Genomic DNA, 13,456 nt, shown 5'->3' with positions numbered 1-13,456 from the left:
AAGTGAGAGATTTTAGGTTTGATTCTTGAGTAAAGACATATTTGAACCATATTATTGCTAGCCCATTGTGAGGGTTAAGCTCATAATATTCCATTTAGTGTAGATAATATCGCTTATCAAAAAAAAAAAAAAAAATTGACAAAGATCTACATGAAAAATAAAGCACTATGATAAAAATATTTGCCACCTAATATACGATCTAGTAACATTCTTCTTAACTGAGCGGTTTTAGATTTGATTTTCGCCAAATACGAATTTGAACCATAATATTGATAACTTAGTATGAGATCAAACTCACCTCTTATTTTTTAATGTAAATAATATTATTTGTTAAAAAAAAATCTAATAACTAAGTAATTTTGGAGGGGCTGCATGGAACGCCTGTGGGCCCCAATAAAAACTTGGATCGGCCTAAAGACAGAAAGATATAAAACGGGAGAGAGAGGAGCGTGTACCGAAACACAGAGGATCACGGAGAAGAACGGTATTTGGTTTTAAACGTAAAATCCAGTCACGGGGGAAGAGGCTGACGTCGATTACACGCTGAGGTCGTCCTTGTGAACAGAGAAGTAATCCTCAACCGAACAACTGAACATACGATGTACTTTTGTGTCGGGAACGTACAGTGGTTCCAGACGACAAGGGACAAGACAAACTTGTGCTTCTCTCTGTTTGGCTGCCAGCGGCACAGTACGCACCTCTTTACCATTTTTTATTTATTTTTAATTTGGGTTTTTCTTACGCACAATTTTTTTTATGTTTTTTCGAACACATCAGTTTCAATTTTTATGTGTCGAACTCATTAATTTTGTAGCTCATCTTTCGCATCATCAATTTTGTTATTGTCCTCCAACCCCGTTAAAAGCTTATTAATGTGTTAACGTGTTACTCACGTGAGATTCTCAAAGCTAATTAAATAACGTCATGTGAATTAATTACAAAAAATCATGTTTTTCAGTATCTTTTTCTTTAAACTATTTTAATAAAGAGGTCTTTGTTTGATTTACTCCTGAAATAGTAAGAAGCTTTCAATTTCTCCCATAATTTTAATTTTAGTCAATACCCCCTCTAAACTTTTACAATTGACCAATTTTCCCCTAAACTTTAATTTTAACCAATTATTCTCTAACTTAATTTTTTTATAATTGGCCAATTTTCCTTTTGGCATTACATATTTAATTATTTTTTTTCATCCAATTTTTCATTCATTTTGGTCATGTGCAAGACACATGACAATTTTTTGAAGGCAAAAAGATAATTTTATCCCTAATGTGGCCAACATATTATTTTTTTTCTATCTTATTCTCTTCCGCTAGGTCACTCTATGTACTTGTTGTTTGAATTTTATGTCTAATGTGGACAACTATGAATCTTCTCCATGGTCTTGCTTTTTCAGCAACATGTTCGGATTGTAATGTCATTTCATTAGCCTTCCTTGTGACTTGATTCACAAGACCATTTCGGTTCACCAATTTCAATTCAGGTCCCAAATTCGAATAAGAAAGTAATTACTCATCTCAAAAATTCATTACTAGAAACTAGCCAATTATAAATGTTAAGGGTGGTGATCGGCTAAAAGTAAAGTTCTAGAGGAAGTTGACAAATTATAAAAGTTCAAGAGGTAATCGGCTAAAATAAAATACAGAGAGAACTTGGCCAGTTATAAAAATTCAGGGGGTAAGCACCTAAAGTTAAAGTTCAAGGTATATTGGCAGCTCTCTACGAGTTTGGGAAAAATCAGCGACTACCTCCTTAAACGCGAAAAAAATAAAAAAATAAAAACTTATTTTTTTTATTAATCTGCCTGGCATCATTTAATTGGCTAAGTGAGTCTCATCCTCCAGTCCAAAGTTAGAACATTCTAGTTATAAGACATTGTTTGATTTAATTTACATGAAAAACTTCGAATTTATTCTAACTGTTGATACTATCCAGCCATAATCAACTTACAAATGCGTACTTGAGTGACCCTAACACTACGTTTGTTATCAATATTGCGGATCTAATTCTAAATGGTTCGGTTTACACGCCAGCTTTCCATATGCTTCACTCCACCATATACATACAAGTACAGCTAGCTAGCATCTCAAAGTCTGCAGTTTTTAACCTAATGAGTAACTAGGAAAGAGTTGTGTGAGGAACATATCCAGCCGAACAACGCCAACATGAGGCTATCTTCTATTCTCCTTTGTTCTTTAATCTAATCTTATCTAATCTAATCATATTCATTTGATAAAGACGGCTGCAGTTCATTTTTCTCAATTGAGAAGTAGACCCCTCAAAACTTTTGAATGAATATTAAGTATGTAACCTCAAAAACTAGAGAAATCGTGTCACCAATAATATATTTTCAGTTGTAGGGCAAATTATATCTAGATATTTGTACACATCATAAGAAGAAAGATGTTACGGTCATGGGTCCATGTGCGTTTAGATTTATTCTAACCCTTGACACTATTCAGCCATACTCAACTTACACGCGCGTACGTGAGTGACCTTAATACTATGTGTGCTATCAATATTACGGATGTTATTCTAAATGGTTTTGATTGCACCCTAGCTTTCCATATGCTTCTCTCCACCATATACATGTAGGGGTGGTTCAGTATGGGATCCCAACCAAAAAAGGGATCTTGAATCCCAAACCAAAAATTTTCGGGACAAAAATTTGAAGATCAATTATGAACCAAATTTTCGGTATTCCCAATTTTCGAGATTCCCGAATTGTTTTCAGTACTTCAGGATGGATCATGATTGAATTTTGGGTTTTTGGAATGAAATTTGAGATTATTTTGGATGTGGGCTAAAATTTTGTTTTCCAATTTCATATAAATTAAAATTTAGGGTTTTACCTCATTTTAATTTGAAATTTCATACCAATTGAAATGTCAATTCATTCATACCAAGTCAAATTGATGTTCCAAAGTTCCAAATTACTTAATTTCATACTTTTATTTTTAATATAGTCTACTATCAAACTAATTAAATTTAACATCAACATGCATGCAACCAAAATAAATAAATATATATATATATATATATATATATATTTTTTCGGTTCTTAGGGATTGAATATGTAATCCCGATTCCTATACCAAAAGATTTGGGATCAGTTTAGTATGGATCTCGAAATTGTCGTTATTATCGATTTGAGAATTTTTTAGTATAAGATTGGAATTTTTTTTATTTGGTTTGGATTTTCGGGAAAATTTTCCAGCCCTATATACATGTACAGCTAGCTAGCATCTCAAAGTCTGCAGTTTTTAACCTAACAAGTAACTAAGAAAGACAGACCCCTCTCACTAGTTTTCTTAACCAACTTGGTCCACCACTTTGCCAAAATGTTTCGTGATAATCCAATAGATCTTTGACTGATCTCCCGGATCCCTTCATGCTTCCCCAAATTTCCTCTTGAAAACCCTTTATTTTTTACCAATTAAAAAGCAATGCAATTCTTTGTCCACTATAGGATATTGATTAACAAGGAGAAGCATGCGAGGGAAAGATTATCAAAAAGTAAGTTGTAGGCTCATAGCTAGAGCATCTTCAATACTATTTTTCTTGCTATCTTCATGATTATTAGTTCAAGTGGCCAAGAAATATGAGATAATGAGTTAGAATTTAAATAGGATAAAGTTCCGCTTTTTTCGTGACGACGATTCTAACCACAACTAGAAGTCAAACTCATATAATTCGAACTCATTTATCGTCATTCATGTTAGTTGAATCCGGAAACTGTAAGTGGAAATGCAACACCTTAAACCCAAATGTTCACTTAACCACGAGCTGGTGGCCGAGTGGTAAATGACGAATTGCGAGGCTTTCTTCAAATTAAAAACTAAAGGTCTTGGGTTCGAAGCCGTTGCTGGTGTGGAAGCCAGACTTGTGGCTAAGAGGAGGTTGAAATGCCTCTGTGAGTCTTTCCGACCCCCGAAAGGGATGGATAACCGTAGTTTGTCATCAGTTATCTCATTTTTTAGGAAAAAAAAACAAAAAGAAGGTTCAATCCTTTTTATTATAAGCAAAAAGGTGGAAAAAAATGGAAGAAGGATTGAAAATATCAAGGACATATGATACAAGTGTAATTAATTAGCATCATAACCCTTGTTCCTTTCTTCGTCTGTACTAAGGCTATCCTTTCACTCCTTTAGATGGCATACAACACTTTTATTCTTGAGGATGGATTTTTCTTTATTTGGCATAACTAATGTTTATTTAAAGGATTAATGACCAAGGGGAATTCATCTACTCTCTCTAATCTGCAGGCAAGTTATTCTTGGTTGGAGTTCACCTTATGCTGTGTTATGTCGATTAGATTCCTGCCAAGATTTTATCGAACACTTTTTGAGGACCATAGGGTCGCACACAAGAAATATGAGAAAAAAGACAAAAGAAAGAGAACAAAATCTACCAATAACCATACATAGGATTGCACAAAAATATGGCGTTGTAATTTATTGTTTTGTACTCATTATTTCAGTTTGTTGTGGTTGCATATGAGTCATATACAAATATACATATAAATATACATTGGGTTGTGAAGCAATTAGGGTCACAAACAGCCAATGAACCCATGTTGTCTTCGCCACTTTCGCTAGGAGGACGAGAGTTTGCCTCCACTTATGACTTGCGATAAGATTTCAATTTGGAGTTCTTCATTCAGTACAGCAAATTTGATTTACGAGTCAAGTCTATTGGCCAACACTTATCAAGGATATTTTTCTTTTCTCTTTAACTTGTAAATTGTCGTACACATCTAAAATCGAATCGGGTGCCAAAATTTGTACCAAAAGCAAAAAATTTGATGCCTTGATGGCCAATGCACGTATCATTTTCTTTTGACAAAGCGACAGCCTTATTTACTCTTGAGTAAATATGATTTCAATTTAATGCCCGACTGTTTCCTATAACTGTAATATACCCGAAACCGAACTGTTCAAATCGGTTACTTGCGGAGATCGGATTTGATAGGTTAAATTGTCATCCCTACTTACTCTAAACTACTTGGAGAGGGGTGAGGGTTCCAGAGTGCAAGCGGACATACACGTTGTCCTAGTTAATCGGCCTAATCCGCATATTCGACCTTACACATACCATGTTAAGATGTTTAAATTCAAAAGCTTCAGCATATAATCTAACCAATAAGGAACCCTAAAAAGTTGAACCTTTCAAATATGGCCTAAAAAATAAACCTTTCAAATATGGCCTCGTGAGCGTTATGTTTCCGTCTAAATTCTTGTTTGGCCACGGAAATATACAATCATAGATTTCCTCAACAAACAACAAAGAAACTAGGTATTCAAACGGACCTACCTCGAAGCTGGCATGGAGACCTGATTTTCCTGCAAATGATTGATTACTTGGCGGATCAAATGATTCGTGACATAACACAACATAATCCCTATCTTGTTAGCAAGTAAACACAGGAAAGTATGGTTGTCAATTCCATGAGTCCCGACATTATTAAGCAAGATATGCAGATCTACTTTTGACCGAGATATATACCGAAACAATTAAGTTAAACAAAATGATTCGAGTATCGGGACGTATGAAAAAGATAAAGGAGAGAACATTCTCAGTAGTGCGCGTGATGCAGCAATTTTGAAGCCACTGATGCAAGGTGGTGCCAAGGAATCTTCTTCAGTCCATTTTTCTCCTGACTAATCCTTTGAAGAAGTCAAAACTATATGGACAAACAGAGACAATATAATGATTACTTAGGTTAAAAATGGCCAGGCTCATGTCCTGACATACTTCTGAAATTATAGCATGTGAATGTAAAACCACTCCATGAAATTGCCTGAATGCTTGATAGATACAGTAGTTCATCAGAAAAAGGGGCAAAATGTATATCGGGAAGTTCTTAGCGTACTTCAAATCAAAACCTCCGCTATTTCTTAATTATTCTCTTTTTACATTTTTTATATCTAGTATTACTACATGTTTATTATGTAATGTGTTTCATACGTATCAAGTTAATGAAAGCACGCAAATACAGGCATGAATGAAATGTTCGACCAGAAAGACATGTCCAGTACTGATTCTGCCCCAACTAACAGGAATGCATTTACTGACTAATTACACAAATACAAAGGCAAGGATTAAGAGGCCATTACGAATTAAAATCAGAGTCCAAAAATTCTATAATGCTCCGGAGTACCATAGAAAATCAAATCAGTCACTTCAAAGACGGTAAATGCATGCGAAATTATGACGATGACTGTATTTGGACAGAAATGAACAGTAAAGGAAAGCAGAACCGGTATTACATCTGTGGATGGTAAAACAAAATTACAAAAGGGCATGACGCCAAGTTGCTGTCCTTTTGACTAAGCAACCTGACATGATTATTGTCACCTAGTAAAGCAGAGGTACAATTTCAAATCAACAGATAAACAAAAATGGTGTGAGATTTCAACTACAAAATCTTCACCATTTGATGTCTCAAACAAAAAGCTTATATGATGCGGTACTAGGACCAAACCAGGACATGATCTTAACTAATAGTAAAATAAACCATTAATATGTCAACAAAACAATGAAACTACCTTCAGGCATAATACCACGAATTTCTACTACTTCCAATAACTACCAATTTATAGATACTTTCTTTCATATACTAACTTTCAAAAGTTACAAAAACCACATCAAATCAAACAGATCTCCCCAGTAACGTGTATCAAAAAATTCGAACCTTATTACCAGGTATCCATCCTGAATGACAGAAATGGCTTAAGGCAATCTTGACAAGAGTGTTCCCTTTGATTGAAGTTGAAATTTGATGGCTCTAAATTGTGCTAGCACATTTGCCCAGAAAAATAAAAATTGAAAAATTGAGCTAGCTACTTTAAGTGAAAGGAAATTACTGTTTATTTTTACCCTTAAGAGCTTGCTCGCCATATGTTCATCCAGTAGCTATAATGGAGCTTTCAAAAGCATACATTATACAATTAAAACAAAAAAAAAAAAGAGACTTTGCACGTACTGCTTAAGTAAGTTTCATAGTTAAATTAAGCAACACTATATCACTCCAAAAAGAAAAAGAAAAAATTCTTTTGAGCAAACATACCTATTGCCATCAGGATGAAGTTCACACATTTGATTGTCATCACCAATAGCCAACAAATATCCTGATGAGGTCAAACCCTGCAAATTGAAGATTTTCAGTCCTGAGAACCCTACTACCAAATATAGAATATTGACAACAATCATACCTCAAACCATATAACACCGTTACGGTCGACCCTATTTACACAGGTATATCTTGTTTCCTAATTTGTCTACTTAAGGGATGCCATTAATAATCATGTAAATGGCTATTTTATTCATATCCTCTTCCCCTGTTCAAGCTATTCTATTCCATGATCGCAATCATGCATAGTTTTACAAAGATGGAGTTACACCCGTATCCAAGGGTGTCCAGCAATGGCCGCATGATGGCTGTGATGAGAGGCATATCAATGCTTGACATGGTGCGTGCAAATATCTTGGCTCAGGGTGGTCATGGGGTATTTGCATGGCTCTTTTATGGAATTTGTGCATAAGTTTGGAGATTTAAACGTGGACAGTCAAGATAGGGAACCATAAGGGGTCTAAGAGTAAGACAGTAAATTACAGGGTTATCCATGTAAATAGGGCTAGCCATAGAAGGTGTAATTGTAGTTTTTTCCCCCTATCTTATGGTTTTGAGGCTAGATCTTTTTGCAGCTTATTCAAATCAAGGATTCACAAGCATTTTTAACCAATAAGTACTTTAAATTTTGTAATCAAGGGAAATGAACAAACTTTGGTTGAAACAAAAGGAAATACATCCATAAAGTTAACGATTGAATTTGTTTGCGCCAGAAAGGATGAAATAGTAGTTTTTGTTTGGGTTTATCATAAGAAAGGGTATACGCTATTGCATTTACATAGGCATGCATATCCAAAATTTGAGGGCAGTGACTCATTGAGAAGCTGTCTAGTTTGCCACACCTGAATAGTAACCACATTTTCCACCACTTGATCCTCAGTTTTTTCTTGCACAATAACTCTCTGTCCGCTGCAGATACCAAAACAAAATTATGTTGAAAGTGGATCTACGTGCTGGAGCACATTTCTCTTGATTGATATTAATTTAAGCATATTCATCTTTCTTAATTATGATATTATATCGACAAAGAAAAAGGAAAAGAAGCAAAGGCTTCAAGATTACAAGAATTCTTGCTCCTTCACCTAGCCCAAGTTTTTATAATGGTAAGAAAATTAAGATGTCAAGAAAGCTGAAAATGCAAGACAACAAAAATTATTTGATAGTTTAAGGTATGGAGGTAGCACAACGATATAACATTATAGGTGAAACATAGACCACCCGGTCCATGTAAAAACCATAGCTTACAAATTCCAAGTAGAATACTAAGGGCATGGGTACCGTGGAAGAAAGTGTGTTATTGTCAATCTCACGGGTAGAATACTAATTCCAAGTAGAATACTTAGGAATGGGTACTGTGGAAGAAGGTGTGTTATTGTCAATCTCACGAGTATAATACTAATTCCAAGTAGAATACCAAGGAATGGGTACTGTTGAAGAAGGTGTGTTATTGTCAATCTCACGACTAGAATTGCTTCTTGAAGGCTAGCGTACAAGGAAGGAGCCCCCTGCATCCCAACAGTACCCCAGAAAAACTCCCCTAGCGAAAGGGGATAAGACACTTGGCTCTCCCCTTATACGTAAGATGAAGATACAACCCAACCCATTCCTGAGATAACTTGCTAGATAGTTGATACCATGTTAAACCCATGGGTAGAACTTATCCTTGAAAACCAGCTTGCAAAAGAAAGGCCTCCCACATATTTATATACCAGGCATCCCAGAGGCAACCAGATTATGTGGGAATATACTATTAGGGGGATGAATGACAAGAACAAATTCAGTACTTTATGAGAAGAAAATCAGGAGGCCAGATTAATGGTCGGAAAACGGCTTCTGCAGATCGAGTAGAATTGTTATTTTGTACCAAGACAAAATTCACAGCATATTTGGTGTGACATTTCACAAGGCTTCTTTGCTTTTTATATCTAGAAAAGACTGTCTGAAAAATTACTAACTTGAGTTCAACCATAACGATCCACAAGAGAATCTAATATACATGTCAGTGAGTTACCTGTGTAGCCATGTCCTATAGTATAGCTCCTCAAGAGATTGGAATCCTTGACATGAACCAAAAGAGCCAGCATTAATTTTCATAACCTACGTACTTGATGGATATTCTATCATTCTTACTGATCAAAGTAGAATTTTACAGCTGAAATAGAAACTGCAGAAACAAGATTGATTAGATAATTGTGCAGAACACAAAATAATTGTATCTGCCCACTACTTATCTATATTTCTAAGCGGCAAGGAAACTAGGTTGTTAGACGACGGGGAAAAACAGCTGTCTCATAACTGAAACAGTACAACTAAGGGATTCAACTTTTGGTATCAAGCGAAAATTAAATTTTGATTTACAGAATATTCAAGCTGGCTTGAAACATAAATGAAAAAGTTTAGAAAGAACAGCACCAACACGCATAGTTGAGGTAAAACTGTAAAATTAAGCACTAAAATCAAAATGAAGGAATGGTATAATTGATATATCAGATGACATTTTCTATAATTGACGTGATGAGTTTTTACCTTGATTTATAAAAACTTCATATAACATCTCAAATTTGTTAAAGAAGGTGGCAAGAACATCTTCTCTTCTAAATCGGTATGTTGTAACAGACAATTCTCTAAGAAATGCATTCAAACATGTGGTTGGTTTCTCATTATCAACGTTCAAACCTACACCTGCAAAAGCAAAAACAGGAGTATCTCTGTCATCAACATAAAAGTTATTGTTGAATATCCATTATCCAATCATGCACATGTGTGTGTTGTTGATGGTGTCATTCATATAGTACTTGAAAGGAACAGGTCCACCGAATGTAAGAAGTTCGGTATTTCAAAGCATGCTTATTTGCAATCAGACCTGCTAATCAGCAACCAGAGGATGAGACTAATTACCAGCAGAGACATTGAACTGCTTTGACTTATACGTTGAGGTGCATAAAATACCTCCCACTTTGAGGCCATTTAAATAAAGATCATTTGGCCATTTTATTTTAACATCAACATACGGCAAGCCCTGAAATGCAGAAGATGCACCCAACACAAAGTGTATCAAAGTCTGCACTATAGCATCAACTTATCAACTGCAAATTAGTAAATATAACAATCAGATGCAATGTGCATGGTCCAAGTAGCCAAATATACTATAATAAGAGCCTGAAAAAAGTTATCTCCGTGCAATCTATTACAGGTTGGATAGTCAATACAAGTGACGTAATCTTTCTACAGTTAAAGTACTAGCGAACTTCTATGTATTACTTGAGGTCAAGATGAACGCCTCAGGCAACACATTGAATTAGAAACAAATAGAACAGTTATTGCTTAACAAATTCGAATTTTGAATGAAACACGCTTCTTTGCTACAGTTACCATTAATGGCTATCATATACCAAACTCATATATATAAATTTGACAAAGTTAACTTTTTAATTCTTTCCATATCAAACTCGTGATGAACAATGCACTCACATTTTTATCACAAACATCTTTTATTGCCTCTGTGACGGCAAGAGAAACCACGTACTGTATGAGAGGCACGATGTGGCCATCCTCCATCTGCAAAGTAAAGGAAAACAGAAGGCAACCCTCAGGAGACTCCCACACATTCTTCGACCGCCCTGCCACAAAAATTAACCAACAAATTGAATTCCAAAAATTGAAATACAACAATCAATGAATCAAACTCAACCACTAATTAGCATTTCAAACCTCTCCCTTTGTACTGAACATCAGCTACACAAACCGCACCCACCGGCAGCTCACAAAAATTGCTGAGATCAAACTAAAAACTCAAATTCACTATCCGAAAAATAATCATTCACTTAACTTCAGAGTTCAGGAAACTAAAAATCCAGTCTTTTGCGAAACTTACTTGGAAACGACGTCGTGTGTGGAAGGCAAGCGTGGAGACCAGAGGAGGAACCTGCCGAACCGACTGGTAGAGAGCAAGCTCATGAACGAGTCGACTCCGAAAGCATCGTCCTTGACCGGCTTTTCGAATTCCGACTGTAACAAAATTGAAAGCTCGGTGCTCTCAGGGAGCTTCAGAGCGTTGCTGCTCTTCAATGCTATAGCAATTTCATTCTCCGCCGGCGACTTCCCGCACAAAACCAGCGTACAGTTCGAATTGCCGTCCATGGCTGAAACTTCAAAAATGAAATCAGTTTCCTGGATTTTCTCGTTAGCCAAACAGTAGGTAGGGAACGGACTAGAGCGCAGAACAAACCTGATGCAACGGCGGCGGGTAGAGAGGGACTGCAAGTCGCTTTCTTCGAGAAAATGGCCTTCTTCAGCGAGCTTCTTATGGTGGAAAACCCTAGCGAGGAGGTGGATGCGAAGGGCATTCAACTCGGAGGAACCAGAAGTTTCAGTGGGAAGTTGCCACGTCGTCACTGCGAACCCGCCACCTTAACGGAATAAAAATGAAACGGGTTAACTGCATGTTTGCCCCCTAAAGTTTTAGTGGTTTTCAATTTGGTCCTTAACCTTTTTTTTTTTTTTTTTTTTTGGCTCCAGATTGATCATCCTTTACTATTGAAGTGAATTGTACCTAGTAGTAATTCTGTTACTCTGGTCACTAACGATTAGCTGTCCTCATTAGGCTGGTTCAACTTCTTAACCAGGACGAGGTCTGCTTGGATGCTGAAGGAGTCTATGTGGATGGTATACATCATTATTATAAACTAATCAGGTGGTGGTGAATTATGTTCCAAGGAAAGCTAATAGTATTGCTCATCGTTTAGCTCGATATAGTTTGTAATGTCAGGATTATCGTTTTGGGTGGATATGGGGCCCATCCATGCCGAGTCTGTAAATGGTAAATTTCGTCTTGCATGTGTGGCGTCTTTTTTCCTTAGTTTGACTTTTTCCCACTAATATTTTTTTTCAAAGGCCATCATTTTGTCCACATGTATGTTTATGTTTGTTCTAGTTGGTGTTTTATGAATGAAATTATCGTTTACCCTCAAAATAAAATCCAAAGAGTTTGTGCAATTTAAAGCGAACAAAAACAATTGGGGTATTCAATTCAATTGTGAACTTTCATGAATGTATTTTTTGAGGTGTCAATTCTGTTTTGGTGAATTATTTTATTCATAGTCAAAAGTATGTTACTGCTTTATACGGTATCAAGATTGTAAAAAAAAAGAAATTAATTTGTCACTTAAGTGTGATATAATGACACCCCTCCTATATTAAAACCAATTGTCCTCATTTAACAAAAGTGAATGATAACTTGAGAAGTCTTTGTATCATAATATACAGAGTGAAGTGCCCATTCAAAGCAACGTGAAAATACATGAGACACACACACGGTTGTATTAAGTTGTAAAAATATACACAGCGTGAAGAGAAATAGAAGGTCTACAGCAGCGTGAAAATCCGTGAAGTCATTTTTGGGTTTAAAATCTGAGGAACTTTCATAAAAAAAAGTTTGGACTAAGTTTATCTTAATAAAAAAAATCATGTTATAACTTTATTTAATGAAAAAAAATTTAAATTTTAATGAAAAATTCTTAAATTTTAATAAAAAGAACAAAAAACTTAAATTTTAATGAAAAAGACATGATTTTAATATCAAAAAATAAAAAAATAACGCGCATACCTGTGCGCCACTTACACAAATTGTTTATGAACTTAATGGTACTACATTGTTTATAAAACTTACTATACTGTTTATAACTCTTACTACACTGTTTATGAAATTTAACCGTACTACATTATTTATGAAACTTAACGGTACGACACTGTTTATGAAACTTAACGGTATATGATCGTCCTAGATTTTCAAGTTCTTTCACCAAAATGCAATAAAAAGATTAAAATAAATAAATAAATAAAAAAACATGATAGAGATCAACGTCCATGCCATTAAAGTTATGCACGGCTAATAGCTCAATACCATTACAAGAAAAATAGGTGATGAGTCCAACAATGTTGTCAATGATGTTACCCCACCTTTATCCCCAACCATCCCAACCCACACCTGATCTACTCCTTCCCAACCATACCACCCCAGATGTGGTTCTGAATCGAATGAAACCCACTTCAATTTGAAATTTTAATTTCAAAGGAATAAAATATGCTTGGATTATGTCAAAGGGTTATGCAACTAAGGTGCTCTTTGCATGCACCTTTAGTTAGGTTTTTTTTTTTTTTTTTTTTTTTCCTCTTTTTTTCTTTCTCTTGTCCTTATTATTAAATAAAATTATATGATGGTCTTTTTTATTTATTAAAACTCAAAATTTTGAAGCCATTTTCATTAGTTTTCTTTAAAATCTAACATAGAAAAAAGTTGATCAAACATCAAAGTGTAAAACCCCA

General features: G+C 35.3%; 1 protein-coding gene across 3 annotated transcripts; it reads right to left on the bottom strand.

Annotated features, from left to right (window-relative positions):
• Window positions 1-5,433: 5,433 nt before the first annotated feature.
• On the bottom strand, window positions 5,434-11,507 carry LOC137718475 (biotin--protein ligase 2-like). 3 transcript variants are annotated; one of them, XM_068458032.1, is made up of 10 exons: window positions 11,361-11,507; window positions 11,007-11,280; window positions 10,844-10,905; window positions 10,604-10,752; window positions 10,031-10,151; window positions 9,659-9,814; window positions 9,144-9,189; window positions 7,975-8,041; window positions 7,070-7,146; window positions 5,434-5,683 (listed from the first exon to the last, which is right to left on the bottom strand). In XM_068458032.1, exons 1-10 carry the CDS (start codon window positions 11,476-11,478, stop codon window positions 5,641-5,643), a joined length of 1,113 nt encoding a protein of 370 aa, XP_068314133.1. In that variant the 5' UTR covers window positions 11,479-11,507; the 3' UTR covers window positions 5,434-5,640. The 3 variants fall into 3 exon arrangements, with proteins under 3 accessions (XP_068314133.1, XP_068314134.1, XP_068314135.1); XM_068458033.1 differs by having other exon boundaries at window positions 11,007-11,274; XM_068458034.1 differs by lacking the exons at window positions 5,434-5,683; window positions 7,070-7,146; window positions 7,975-8,041 and having other exon boundaries at window positions 9,163-9,296.
• Between the last annotated feature and the right edge of the window lie 1,949 nt (window positions 11,508-13,456).

Source organism: Pyrus communis, chromosome 15 (genome assembly GCF_963583255.1).
Source record: "Pyrus communis chromosome 15, drPyrComm1.1, whole genome shotgun sequence".
Taxonomy (NCBI): domain Eukaryota; kingdom Viridiplantae; phylum Streptophyta; class Magnoliopsida; order Rosales; family Rosaceae; genus Pyrus; species Pyrus communis.
This window is presented reverse-complemented; position numbering and strand designations above follow the sequence as displayed.